This window comes from Salmo trutta, chromosome 12 (assembly GCF_901001165.1).
Source record: "Salmo trutta chromosome 12, fSalTru1.1, whole genome shotgun sequence".
Taxonomy (NCBI): domain Eukaryota; kingdom Metazoa; phylum Chordata; class Actinopteri; order Salmoniformes; family Salmonidae; genus Salmo; species Salmo trutta.
The window spans coordinates 72494720-72509706 of NC_042968.1; the positions used below are offsets into that span (position 1 = coordinate 72494720).

The 14987-nt window shown below is 42.3% G+C and overlaps 2 protein-coding genes across 2 annotated transcripts in view; one reads left to right on the forward strand and one right to left on the reverse strand.

Annotated features, from left to right (window-relative positions):
- The first annotated feature begins 5550 nt into the window (after window positions 1-5550).
- Window positions 5551-9370, forward strand: LOC115204106 (endothelial differentiation-related factor 1 homolog). Its single transcript, XM_029769428.1, has 5 exons — window positions 5551-5848; window positions 6299-6350; window positions 6492-6652; window positions 8493-8586; window positions 8743-9370. Exons 1-5 carry the CDS (start codon window positions 5771-5773, stop codon window positions 8802-8804), a joined length of 447 nt encoding a protein of 148 aa, XP_029625288.1. The 5' UTR covers window positions 5551-5770; the 3' UTR covers window positions 8805-9370.
- Window positions 9371-12100: 2730 nt separating this feature from the next.
- Window positions 12101-14987, reverse strand: part of LOC115204107 (ATP-dependent RNA helicase DQX1) — a 33316-nt gene continuing 30429 nt past the window's right edge. Inside the window, exons 11-12 of the mRNA XM_029769429.1 lie at window positions 14778-14968; window positions 12101-13158 (exon numbers count right to left, since the gene is read on the reverse strand). Of these exons, the coding sequence (XP_029625289.1) occupies window positions 12942-13158; window positions 14778-14968 (408 nt within the window). The 3' untranslated portion in view covers window positions 12101-12941. The remainder of the gene's footprint in view (window positions 13159-14777; window positions 14969-14987) is intronic.

The window sequence follows — 14987 nt, forward strand, 5'->3', positions numbered from 1 at the left end:
GCATCCTGTAGCACTAATTCCCCAAAGTTTTGGGACACTGTAAAGTCCATGGAGAATAAGAGCACCTCCTCCCAGCTGCCCATTGCACTGAGGCTAGGAAACACTGTCACCACCGATAATCTACGATAATCGATAATTTCAATAAGCATTTTTCTTCAGCTGGCCATGCTTTTCACCTGACTACCCCTACCCCGGGCCAACAGCTCTGCACCCCCCGCAGAAACTTGCCCAAGTCCCCCCCGCTTCTCCTTCACCCAAATCCAGACAGCTGATGTTCTGAAAGAGCTGCAAAATCTGGATCCCTACAAATCAGCTGGGCTAGACAATCTGGACTACAAATCAGCTGCGCTAGACAATCACGCATTCTTATCGGCAGACTCAATAGCCTTGGTTTCTCAAATAACTGCCTCGCCTGGTTCACCAACTACTTCTCAGATAGAGTTCAGTGTGTCAAATTGGAGGGCCTGTTGTCCAGACCTCTGGCAATCTCTATGGGGGTGCCAAAGGGTTCAATTCTCGGGCTGGTGACTCTCTGATCCACCTCTACGCAGACGACACCATTATGTATACATCTGGCCCTTCTTTGGACACTGTGTTAACAAACCTCCAAACAAGCTTCAATGCCATACAACACTCCTTCGGTGGCCTCCAACTGCTTTTAAATGCTAGTAAAACTACATGCATGCTCTTCAACCGATTGCTGCCCGCACCCGCCCGCCCGCTAGCATCACTACTCTGGACGGTTCTGACTTAGAATATGTGGACAACTACAAATACCTAGCTGTCTGCTTAGACTGTAAATTCTCCTTCCAGACTCACCTTAAGCATCTCCAATCCAAAATTAAATCTAGAATCGGCTTCCTATTTTGCAACAAAGCCTCCTTCACTCATGCTGCCAAACTTTCCCTCGTAAAACTGACTATCCTACCATTCCTTGACTTCGGCAATGTCATTTACAAAATAGCCTCCAACACTCTACTCAGCAAATTGGATGCAGTCTATCACAGTGCCATCCATTTTGTCACCAAAGCCCCATATACTACCCACCACTGCGACCTGTATGCTCTCGTTGGCTGGCCCTCGGTACATATTCGTCGCCAAATCCACTGGCTCCAGGTCATCTTTGCTAGGTAAAGCTCCGCCTTATCTCAGCTCACTGGTCACCATAGCAGCAGCCACCCGTAGCACGCGCTCCAGCAGGTATATTTCACTGGTCATCCCCAAAGCCAACACCTCCTTTGGCCGCCTTTCCTTCCAGTTCTCTGCTGCCAATGACTGGAACGAATTGCAAAAATCACTGAAACTGGAGACTTATATCTCCCTCTCTAACTTTAAGCATCAGCTGTCAGAGCAGTCTACCGATCACTGTACCAGTACACAGCCCATCTGTAAATAGCACACCCAACTACCTCGTCCCCATATTGTTATTTATTTCATATTTTTTTACTCTTTTGCACCCCAGTATCTACTTGCACATCATCTTCTGCACATCTATCATTCCAGTGTTAATGCTAAATTGTAATTATTTCACCTCTGTGGCCTATTTATTGCCTTACCTCCCTAATATTACTACATTTGCACACACTGTACAGTCGTGGCCAAAAGTTTTGAGAATGACACAAATATTAATTTTCACAAAGTCTGCTGCCTCAGTTTGTATGATAGCAATTTGCATATACTCCAGAATGTTATGAAGAGTGATCTCTCGTTAACACAGGTGTGAGTGTTGACGAGGACAAGGCTGGAGATCACGCTGTCATGCTGATTGAGTTCAAATAACAGACTGGAAGCTTCAAAAGGAGGGTGGTGCTTGGAATCATTGTTCTTCCTCTGTCAACCACGGTTACCTGCAAGGAAACATGTGCTGTCATCATTGCTTTGCACAAAAAGGGCTTCACAGGCAAGGATATTGCTGCCAGTAAGATTGCACCTAAATCAACCATTTATCGGATCATCAAGAACTTCAAGAAGAGCGGTTCAATTGTTGTGAAGAAGGCTTCAGGGCGCCCAAGAAAGTCCAGCAAGCGCCAGCACCATCTCCTAAAGTTGATTCAGCTGTGGGATCGGGGCACCACCAGTACAGAGCTTGCTCAGGAATGGCAGCAGGCAGGTGTGAGTGCATCTGCATGCACAGTGAGGCGAAGACTTTTGGAGGATGGCCTGATGTCAAGAAGGGCAGCAAAGAAGCCACTTCTCTCCAGGAAAAACATCAGGGACAGACTGATATTCTGCAAAAGGTACAGGGATTGGACTGCTGAGGACTGGGGTAAAGTCCGCCAGGGCGGATTGCAGAGGTCTTGAAAAAGAAGGGTCAACACTGCAAATATTGACTCTTTGCATCAACTTCATGTAATTATCAATAAAAGCCTTTGACACTTATGAAATGCTTGTAATTATACTTCAGTATTCCATAGTAACATCTGACAAAAATATCTAAAGACACTGAAGCAGCAAACTTTGTGGAAATTAATATTTGTGTAATTCTCAAAACTTTTGGCCACGACTGTACATAGATTTTTCTATTGTGTTATTGATTGTACATATGTTTATCCCAGGTGTAACTCTGTGTTGGTGTTTTCGTCGCACTGCTTTGCTTAATCTAGGCCAGGTCGCAGTTGTAAATGAGAACTTGTTCTCAACTGGCCTACCTGGTTAAATAAAGGTAAAATAAAAATGTTAAAAATTCTGCCTGGTACAGTTGAAAGCAGGATTTATCCGTGAAGAGGACACTTCTCCAGCGTGCCAGTGGCCATGGAACGTGAGCATTTTCCAACTGAAGCCGGTTACGACACCAAATTGCAGTCAGGTCAAGACCTTGGTGAGGAGAAATTCTTCAGTTGTGCAAACCCACAGTTTAATCAGCTGTCTGGGTGGCTGGTCTCAGACAATCCTGCAGGTGAAGAAGCCAAATGTGGAGGTCCTGGGCTGGCGTGGTTTCATGTAGTCTGCGGTTCTGAGACTGGTTGGACGTACAGCCAAATTCTCTAAAACAATGTTAGGAGGCGGCTTATGGTAGAGAAATTAACATTCAATTATCTGGAAACAGCTCTGGTGGACATTCCTGCCGTCACCATGCCAATTGCATGCTCCCTCAGAACTTGAGATATCTGTGGCATTGTGACAAAACTGCACATTTTAGAGTGGCCTTTTATTGTCCCCAGCACAAGGTGCACCTATGTAATGATCATGCTGTTTAATCAACTTCTTGATATGCCACACCTGTCAGGTGGATGGGTTACCTTGACAAAGGAGAAATGCTCACTAACAGGGATATAAACTAATTTGTGCACAACATTTGAGAGAAATACGTTTTTTGTGCATATGGAACATTTCTGGGATCTTTCATTTCAGCTCATGAAACTTGGGACCAACACTTTACATGCTGCGTTTATATTTTTGTTCAGTGTAAATACATATAATTTTGTCCTTGAAACATTTAATTGAAATACTGTAGAATTCCATTCATTCCTATGGAACCCTAGACTGGTAATACAGCTCATACTGGGGAGTGGCTATATGGGCGACCGGTGGCTTCAAAATCTCTTTCAAGGGCCAATACATAGCATCAGCAATACATCATTGGCTAAACTTACCTAAAAAGTGTACACCTTGTTATGTAGTTATCTCAGTGTATAATAAAGAAAATACCCTCAATACAATCTGCATATGCATGTTGAACCATTTTTAAACCTGTTCCACAACAATAATAGGCAAATTCCATCAAATATTAAATTAAATCAGGAGTTAAAGGCTACAGAGAGAAATAACTAAGTTCATTCCAGTGTGTATTTGTAACATTGTTGATTACCTGTTTTATAGTCACTGTTGAAATAGAGTCAGAGCAATCAAAGCCAGGCTCCTGCACCTTGGGTCAAAGGGGGAGCCGAGCTCCAGCATCTTATGGGTCCAAAGAGGAAAGGATGATAAACTCTTAGGGTTATTATAGCCAAGGTTTGAGCCAAGGTGTGGACATGAAGCTAGGGTTATGGCTAGGGTAAGGGTTAAGTCAGCGTGTGGACATGAAGTTAGGATTATAATGTATTACCAGTCTAGGGTTGGGTTTGGTACTACAGCTATAAGTACAATATTTCCAGTCTAGAGTTAAATTTAGGGTTATGGTTGGCTCTACAGCTGTACATGTATTACCAGCCTAGGGTTAGAGTTATGGTTTGGTTGTTTCTATAGCTTTAAGTACAATGTATTACTAGGGTTATGGTTTTGGTTTGTGCTACAGCTCTAAGTACAATGTATTACCAGTCTATGGTTAGGGTTGAGGCAAGAGTTAGGGTTGAACTGGGGTGTGGACATGAAGTTAGGGTTAGGATGGACATTAGCCTGGCTGATGCGACCCATGTGGTACACAGCAGCCTTGGAGGAGGACTTCGAGTTTGTATCAGCCAGACTAGCTGGACACGGGACAAGAGGAAAGTGTGGAGAGATGGCAGATGACAGGGCATGGCTCAACCCTAATCCTAACTCTACACCTTCAAATAGAGGCTCCTCCACTCCACCTCTGAATTCCCAATCCAGTGGAGACTGCTGAGGGGAGGATTACTCATAATAATGGCTGGAAAGGAGTCAGTGGAATGGTATCAAACAAGTGATTTCCATGTGGTTGATACCATTCAATTGACTCCATTACAATCATTATTATGAGCCATCCTCCCCTCAGCAGCCTCCACCCATGTTTATATTGCTACAGTACATTGTATGGATACTTAATATCAACCACTATTACATTATGAATACGGGATACTTTGTATCTATCAACCAATTAATACTGGTTAACACAATAACCACAGCCAATAAGTCAAATTTGGCTATATCGTAAAAAATGAATGAAAGCAAAAATGTGCTTTATGATCATAATTTAAGGTTAGGCATAAAGTAAACACTTTGGTTAAGGTTAGGGTTATTACTTTGTTGTTACAGTAACTACTGACGTTCATGTAACATCAACCTATGAAGACTGGAAAACTAACATTTTACCCTGCACTACCTGAAGAAACTAAGAAAAGACATTAACATTAACTGTATTTTTTGTGTATAGCATCCAGAAACAGTTTTGCAGTTATTTTGGCATTGTCTATATGTAAAGAAATTATGGCAAGATATTTAGTTTTATAATTGTTAATATTCTTGATGACTTTTGTTTGTTATGTGAGAATGTGCTGCTCGGTTTCCTTAACTATAAGTATAAAGAAAAACAATTTTACCTCATAAATCTAATTGTGCTAATGGAAAATATCAATAAATGTAAATTCACTAATAAAAAAAACATCTTCCATGTTTTCTATAAGGAATTCGAGTAGTACATTAAGACCATTCTACATTCTTCTAATAAGAAAGCTGTTAAAACAATCAATACGTGCGTATATTTTAAGGTCTTTGTATAATCTGTAATTTGTTGTAACCCCTAGAATATTGTATCATTGTCTTTTTGTATACTTCTTGTACGTATACAGGTGTTTCTGTAATAAATAAATAAAATATATAACATGGACATTTCCTTTGTTCTCAAGCACCTTCTTTTTAACAGCAGAGGTCACTGTAGCTCTAGGTTCACATATCTATGAGCTTGTTTTGAATAGAGCTTTGGGTTTGAAAGACGCGTGGATGTTTGTTATTAGTTCGTTGTTGTTGTCAAAGCACGCGTAGGAAAGAAGTAGCCTTACGTCGCCAGATATCGTTTTGATACCCAGGCATTTTACGTTAGCTTTATTTTTGTATAATTATTGTCGTTACGGCTATCGAATAATTCCTGGAAACAATGGCAGAAAGCGACTGGGACACCGTGACGGTTTTGAGGAAGAAGGGTCCGACTGCTGCGCAGGCCAAATCTAAGCAGGTAGCTAGCTGCTAGCTAGAGCAGCTAGCATCAGCCACTTAGCATGTGAACCTGAGAAACAACTCGATATATTGTAAATAAATATGCGATTTAATTAATCAAACCACTGAGCCCATGTAGGCTGCACACTTTCACTGGCAGGGAAGCTTGCTAATAAATACCGGGGATTTGATTGTGACCTCGCCTCTCCCTGGCGTTTCCTGCTCGGTAAAACGGTCGACGGACAGAAATAGCAACTATGTGGGTTGGCGTCTAATCATTTGACTGACGTCGATGAATTGGACTTTTATCAAACATTTTCTGCGTTTTTCGTAGCCTGTGTTTTGATTCTGTGTTGGATAAGCCCCCCCTGGCCTGGCCTACTCGTCAGCAATACTAGCTAACTAAATATATCCCAGTGTTATGGAACAATGTAGAGTACATTTGAATAATGTGCAATGTTTTGTCTAGGCTATCACAGCTGCACAGAGACGTGGAGAAGACCTCGAGACTACTAAGAAATGTAAGCCTTGTTCTATATGGCAATACATGCAAGGTGCAATCCACCGACTCCCCTACTGGGAAGTCTGGGACATGAAGGTTTGATTTCTGAATTTAATTATGTTATGGCTTGTTTATGCTTACCATGCCAATGTCTCCACAGGGTCTGCAGGGCAGAACAAGCAGCACCTGATGACCAAGAACACGGCCAAGCTGGACCGTGAGACAGAGGAGCTGCAGCACCAGCGGGTCTCCCTGGAGGTGGGCAAGGTCATCCAGCAGGGCCGCCAGAACAAGGGCCTCACCCAGAAAGACCTAGCCACTGTGAGTAATGCTACTGCAAACCCATATGACCCATTAAGATATTGGTGCATTTCTGTGGCTTCCTCGTCTCCTCTGCACTCATCTAAACACAGTGTAGGTGAAAATGATGTCCACTTCTTTCACATCAGTACATATGAGCATGGGAGGACACTTTGAAGATGCCTCCAATGTATGTATACCTTAAAAGAGATGGCCTCAGTGATGATTGACATTTCAACAGTTTGACTGTACAGTGCATTCGTAAAGTATTCAGACCCTTTCCCTTGTTCCACATTTTGTTACTTTACAGCCTTATTCTAAAATTGATGAAATTATTTTTTTCACCCCATAATGACAATGTGAAAACAGGTTTCTAGAAATTGTAGCAAATTTATTGAAAGTAAAAGACGGATACCTTATTTACTTAAGTATTCAGACCCTTTACTATGAGACTCGAAATTGAGCTTAGGTGCATCCTGTTTCCATTGATTGTCCTTGAGATGTTTCTTAAGTCCACCTGTGGTAAATTCATTTATATGGACATGATTTGGAAAGGCACACACCAGTCTATATAAGTCAGTCACCAGTCTATATATGTCAGAGCAAAAACCAAGCCTAGAGGTCAAAGGAATTGTCTGTAGAGTTCCGAGACAGGATTGTGTCAAGGCACGGATCTGGGGAAGGGTACCAAAACATTTCTGCAGCATTGAAGGTCCCCAATAACACAGTGGCCTCCATTATTCAATTAAAGCAGTTTGGAACCACCAAGATTCTTCCTAGAGCTGGCCGCCCGGCCAAACTGAGCAGTCGGGGGCGAGAAGTGCCTTTGTCAGGGAGGTGACCAAGAACCCGATGGTCACTCTTACAGAGTTCCTCTGTGGAGATGGGAGAACCTTCCAGAAGGACAACCATCTCTGCAGCACTCAGCTAATCAGGCCTTTATGGTGAGTGGCCAGACGGAAACCACTCCTCAGTAAAAGGCACATGGCAACCGGCTTGGAGTTTGCAAAAAAACACCTAAAGGACTCTTAGACCATGAGAACAAGATTCTCCGGTCTGATTGAACTCTTTGGCTGGAATGCCAAGCGTCACGTCTGGAGGAAACCTAGCACAATCCCTACAGTGACGCATGGTGGTGGCAGCATCATGCTGTGGGGATGTTTTTCAGCGGCATGGACTGAGAGTCTCGTCAGGACCAAGGGAAAGATAAACGGAGCAAAGTACAGAGAGATCCTTGATGAAAACCTGCTCCAGAGCACTCAGGACCTCCGACTGGGGCGAAGGTTCACCTTCCAACAGGACAACGACCCTAAGCACACAGCTAAGACAACGCAGGAGTGGCTTCGGGACAAGTCTCTGAATGTCCTTGTGGCCCAGCCAGAGCCCAGACTTGAACCCTATCGAACATCTCTGGAAAGACCTGAAAATAGCTGTGCAGCAACACTCCCCATCCAACCTGATAGAGCTTGAGGATCTGCAGAGAAGAATGTGAGAAACTCCCCAAACACAGGTGTGCCAAGCTTGTAGCGTCATACCCAAGAAGACTCAAGGCTGTGATCACTGCCAAAGGTGCTTCAACAAAGTACTCAGTAAAGGGTCTGAATACTTATGTAAATGGGATATTTCTGTTTTTATTTTTAATACATTTGCAAAAATTCTAAACCTGTTTTTGCTTTCATTATGGGGTGTTGTGTGTAGATTGAGGGGGGAAAAAACGTAATCTGTTTTAGAATAAGGCTGTAACAAAATGTGGAAAAAGTCAAGGGGTCTGAATACTTTCTGAATGCACTGTAGGTCTAAATAAAATAAAGATTTTAGGTCACAGATTTTTACTGACATCTCTTTTGGCTTTCACTTTCAGAAAATCAATGAGAAGCCTCAGGTCATTGCTGACTATGAGTGTGGGAAAGCAATTCCCAACAATCAGGTCATGGGAAAGATTGAGAGAGCAATCAGTGAGTGGAATCTGGGAAAGACTTAAACTGACATTTCTCCTAATCAGCCCCTATGTTTAATCAGGTCTCGGAGTAGTATGCCACCTTATTCATCTGTACTTTGGCTTTTACCATTGGTACTTTTTTTTGTCTGACTTCGCAACTTTTTGTTCACAGGTTTGAAACTGCGCGGGAAAGATATTGGACTGCCCCTGGAGGCAAAACCCAAGAAGAAATGAGGACAAAGCCTCGAAATCAGCCCTTCCCCATGTACCCCATGTCCCCCACTTTCATCCTCATGTCCCCCACTTTCATCCCCACGTCCCCTACCATCATCCCTACTCCGCTATGACCCTGCCTCCCTCACCCCTCCAACCCCCCCCTCCCCTCCTCCTCTACCTGGGCTGATCTCCACCAGTCCTGCTACAGGACCTGGTGATCCACCATGTTACAAGCTGCATATACTGACAAGTCATCACAAAATACTTCTTATAAACAATGATTGAATGCATTGCAAAACTTGCAAACCAAAAGTGCTGTGAAATGTAATTTTTATTTAGTTCGTTACTGCTTTGGCATTAACTTATTTTGGGATGTTTGAAACAGACTAGGTGAATTTTACCATGGCCATGTGCATCGATTTTACTTTTTCTCGGAGCATGTTCTTTATCCATTTCGTAAGTGCTTGTTTGCGGCCTTTTCAGACACATTGTATATTAGGTCATTACAATATGAACATGTCCTGCTGTAGCTTGGTTTTGATTTTAAAATAAAGTTTGGCAGTCTACTTGTCATCTGATGGTTATTTAGAATGTTGTTTTCTTCAGTTTTACATTAGAAAAGGCCTTGAAATAAGATATTTTGGTGTCCTATATTGTTACTATCAGTAATAAAACCAGTCTGACACTGGCCCTGTACTCACTCAGGTTCTACAATTGATGTACAACCCATTTGATACAACCAATATTTTCTATGAGTTTGTCTGCAAAAAAGCACTATGCCAAGTAAAGGGGAGTGAAACTATTTGTATGGGTGAGTTATGAGTAGGGCCATGAGTTGTATGGGTTAGAGTGAAAATGTAGCTCGCATAGAGGTTGAACTGCATTAGAACTGTCACAAGTTGCTCCCCACTATACCTAAAGTGGACATTGCCATTGGCTGCACGGAGTCGCATTAACAGAAATCCCATGCAGCCTTGTTTACAAGTTTGAACACTGGAACGTGATGTAATCTACAACTTGTTTAGGATGATTCATGATTTTTCTATTTGAGTAATTATTTCTATATAGCCTACACTTTCTCGTTCTGAACATTAACGCGGGAGTGGCTTCATGACAATGATCGCAAGAGCAGCTGCTCACCGATTTCATGGTTTTAACTCAGTTCCACCTAGACACTGCCAAAACATCCACTATGCTGGTGTCTGCTATGGCCGGTTAACGCTAAATCTGATTGAGGGCTCTATTCAATCTGTAAAACTGAAGCGTTACAGATTCGGTGTAAGGTCATTTCCAATTAAGCTGACATAAGCAGTTTAACGTGAACCCTGTGTGCTAAAGCGGGAACATTGCCTTTAAATTTCAATCGTGCTGTAAAGCTGAACTTTTTCAACGCGGATTGAATAGAGCCCTTAAAGCAGCAATAAGCAGAAGAAACAATAAAGCAACCTCAACTGTTGGATTAAGCTCATGAGGCATTTATAAGTTATATTCTTTAAGAATCAATGGGTACATATTAATTTATAAGTCCAAAAATTGATGTAGCAACTGCTGATTGCCCCTTTAATCTAGACCTTAATTAGTTTAATTTAACATTGTTAGATTTCCTGTTGTGCCTAAAGCAAAGACAATACCGATATTGTATTTTGCTCTGTGACCTGGTAACTGAGCCTACCTTAAGGCTAAATAATATTGATCAGGTATCATTTGGCTTAGGTGGCTTATAATGGCAGTCCTTGATTTGTTTTCAGCCAAAACGGCAGCCCCTGCCAGTGCCACTCTATAATGCCGAGGGATGGGGACCTAGACAGTAGGCCCCTAAAACTCAACTCTGGAACATTTTTTCATTGTTCACCTGTAATCGGGGACTGATTTAGATCTGGGACACCAGGTGGGTGCAATTAATTATCAGGTAGAACAGAAAACCAGCAGGCTCTGGACCTCGTAGGGTAAGAGTCAGTGGAGGCTGGTGGGAGGAGTGCTCAATACTTGTTCAATACTGCCCCTTGAGGGTGCTGTTCCAAGATATGAGTTTACATTTTTGTTAAGGTATAGCCTACAATTGGTTTTGGCCTAGGGCTCAATTAAATCAGATCAGGTTTAGCCAACATCCGCATAGCGGTTGTTTTGGAGTGGCTCCCCACATTATACCTGGTGGGTGCAATTAATTATCAGGTAGAACAGAAAACCAGCAGACTCTGGACCTCGTATGGTAAGAGTCAGTGGAGGCTGATGGGAGGAGTTATAGGAGGACGGGCTCATTGTAATGTCTGGAATGGAAGGTGATGGTTTCCACGTTTGATAGCATTCCATTTATTCCATTCCAGCCATTACAATGAGCCCATCCTCCAATAACTCCTACCACCATTCTCCACTGGTAAGAGTTGAATACCCCCTCGCCCCAACCTGGGCTTGAACCATTCAACCTCAAAGTATCGTTACCTATCGCTCCACAAAAGCTGTGGTCCTTGCAGAGCAAGGGAATCAACTACTTCAAGGTCTCAGAGCAAGTGACGTCACCGATTGAAATGCTACTAGCGTGCACCGCTAACTAGCTAGCCATTTCACACCGGTTACACCGACGTAGGCTATAGATAGCAAAGGAACGCCGTTTTTTTGTAGGCACTAAATCCGCCATGGTTCGTTGGACAAAGCCTATGGGAAAATGAATGGATATCTTAGACATTTTGTTCTTTGAGATGATGAAGATTAACAGTCACATTTTGTGAATTTTGGAGTATTTGTGTAATCGAAAAAAAGCACATCAAGGCTACATAATTCATAAAGGTCATCTTAACTAACAATGTATACTGTGGTGCACAATTGGCCCAGCGTAATTTAAAAAAAACAATAATTGTAACTCATAGAACAAAACGTATAAGATCTCCTAAGCCTCTGTTAACCTTAGACCTTATTTTCTGAGTTTATCCAAAACCTCTATTATTTCTACATTAATTTCCCCATAGGAATGGCTGAATAAACCAGTGGTAACTAATTTCATTTTTTTAGGGCTACAAACTGGCAAGCTCTTTAGCCATGAGGCATTTATAAGCCATTGAACAGCGCTATATCAACTATGCCATCGTATGGGAGGCCATTGAACAGCAGTAAATATTGCACATTGTACTAATCAAAATGTCTACTTTTATTCTGCTATCCTAGTGAACTTATTACCCAAATTCCCCATGCTACATGAGTGAGAAACCTGGATGCGATGTTTCACTGACCACAGATTGTCCCTCAATAATTGAAGGGCTGAATGTATAACATGAAGTAGTTAACCATTTCAAGCTGAAATTCAACAAATAAACCTTTCATTTTGTTGTTCAAAATATATTTAAAGTATTTATTAGATAGAGGGAGGCTGACCCGACACCCTTGATTTACACACAAAATATTATATTATTTCAACACATTGGAAACCCACTAGCATACAAAGAACAACAGTAACAAAAACTGGATTCTAAGGCTCCGTACAATGGTAGATCGCCCTGTTTAAACCAAACTGAGCACTGCAAATCACATGTCCAGTCCACATCAAGTCAGCTTCTATGATTGGGCACTTCTACAGAGAGATCATAGGTCAACCAATAGTTTCCACTGAAGAGATGGGTGCTGGTGCCACAACAGTCAAAAACACAAATTCCCTGGAAGTGACAGCATCAATGCCATACCTCACCAGTCATCATTGAAAGAATGCATGTCCACTTATTGACAGCTGACTGTCTCTTCAGTGAAGTATCAGGGACTCTTGTAGAATAGTCAACATTCATGGCAATATATAATTCCCAATATATATTACTTTGCATACCAGTATACAGTTTGTTTTATAGGAACTCTGTAGGTTCAGTCTGAAATTGCCACTAACTCACACATTTTCATGTACCAAAAATGCATTTAATCTCATTTAAAGATTTCACTAACACCTGTAGGTGAGCCCTTATTCACTCAGATGGAAACATCTGCCTCCATACAACGTTGTATGGCTGGATAGTGTACTGTACGTACTTTCCCTCATCAACTGTCCATGCAATAGTACAGTATAGATCTATAGTGTGTTCCTGGAAGTACTTGAGAGTATCCTGCATAGTGCATCCAAGTCCTCTCTCTCAGGTTCTCCTCCCTTGGTTCTGCTTTTGGTTGCCCACACCATTCCTGTCACTGTATGACACACAGCTCAGTACTGTCTTGATTACGTGGATCTCCGGTCCTGTCTAAGTGTTCCTCAATGTGGCGTGTGTCATAGACCCCTTCTGGGCCCCTCTCCTGTACCTCCTCTGGGGGCAGCAGACTCTGTCTCAGCTCCATCAGAAGGTCCCGTCCCTCGCTGGACGGCAAGTTGCCTAGGTAGTACAGAGGAGCCAGCTCCACCAACCTGCACAGGAAACATTAATAGGCCAAGGTTACCAAAGTAGGTTATCAAAGTAATGCACTTAAATGCCTAGTTTACCTCAATATAATGGCATATGCACATCTCAGAAGATTGCTATATCATATTGACCTGGTTCCAGAGAAGTTTAATGCTTCTCGTTGTGCGATCTGATCATGTGCGATCTGATCACTAAAGACAACCTGGTATGCACCACTATCTTCTGACAGATAGTACAGTTTACTGTTTATCAGAGGACTAGTATTCCAAAAGGAAGTAAAGACACCACTATGAGGATGGCCCAAAGAAGTTCAGGGTTAGTGTACATTACACACTATCTACAGTTGAAGTCGGAAGTTTACATACACCTTAGCCAAATACATTTAAACTCAGTTTTTCACAATTCCTGATATTTAATCCTAGTAAAAATTCCCTGTCTTAGGTCAGTCAGGATCACCACTTTATTTTAAGAATGTGAAATGTCAGATTAATAGTAGAGAGAATGATTTATTTCAGCTTTTATTTCTTTCATCACATTCCCAGTGGGTCAGAAATGTACATACACTCAATTAGTATTTGGTAGCATTGCCTTTAAATTGTTTAACTTGGGTCAAACGTTTCGGGTAGCCTTCCACAAGCTTCCCACAATAAGTTCTGTGAATTTTGGCCCATTCCTCCTGACAGAGCTGGTGTAACTGAGTCAGGTTTGTAGGCCTCCTTGCTCGCAGACGTTTTTTCAGTACTGCCCACAAATTTTCTATAGATTGAGGTCAGGGCTTTGTGATGGCCATTCCAATACCTTGACTTTGTTGTCCTTAAGCCCTTTTGCCACAACTTTGGAAGTATGCTTGGGGTCATTGTCCATTTGGAAGACCCATTTGCGACCAAGCTTTAACTTCCTGACTGATGTCTTGAGTTGTTGCTTCAATATATCCACATAATTTGCCTTCCTCATGATTTCATCTATTTTGTGAAGTGCACCAGTCCCTCCTGCAGCAAAGCACCCCCACAACATGATGCTGCCATCCCCGTGCTTCATGGTTGGGATGGTGTTCTTCTGCTTGCAAGCCTCCCCCTTTTTCCTCCAAACATAACGATGGTCATTATGGCCTACAATTGTTTTTCTGAGGTCTACAATTGTTTTTCTGAGGTCTTGGCTGATTTCTTTTGATTTTCCCATGATGTCAAGCAAAGAGGCACTGAGTTTGAAGGTAGGCCTTGAAACACATCCACAAGTACACCTCCAATTGACTCAAATGATGTCAATTACCCTATCAGAAGCTTCTAAAGCCATGACATAATTTTCTGGAATTTTCCAAGCTGTTTAAAGGCACAGTCAACTTAGTGTATGTAGACTTCTGACCCAGTGGAATTGTGATACAGTGAATTATAAGTGAAATAATCTGTCTGTAAACAATTGTTGGAAAAATGACTTGTGTCATGCACAAAGTAGATGTCCTAACCGACTTGCCAAAACAAACTATAGTTTGTTAACAAGAAATTTGTGGAGTGGTTGAAAAACGAGTTTTAATGACTCCAACCTAAGTGTATGTAAACTTCCGACTTCAACTGTACATGGCTTTGCTCAACAACAAAAGTTCACAAAACATTTTGGGGTTACTCACATGTGGGGGTGCACCTCGGAGGCGGTGCAGATGCAGTTGTCGTGGGAGATGGTGAATTCGTGGTAGAGCACCCAGGAGGGGGGGTTGAGGCGCGGCCGGCGACACAGGTAGGAGGAGAAGGGGTGGAGGTGAGCCACGTGACGGTGAGTCAACAGGAGGTAGTTACCTGAGCCGTCCACATCATGAGCCACCTGAAAAAGAGAGGAGAAG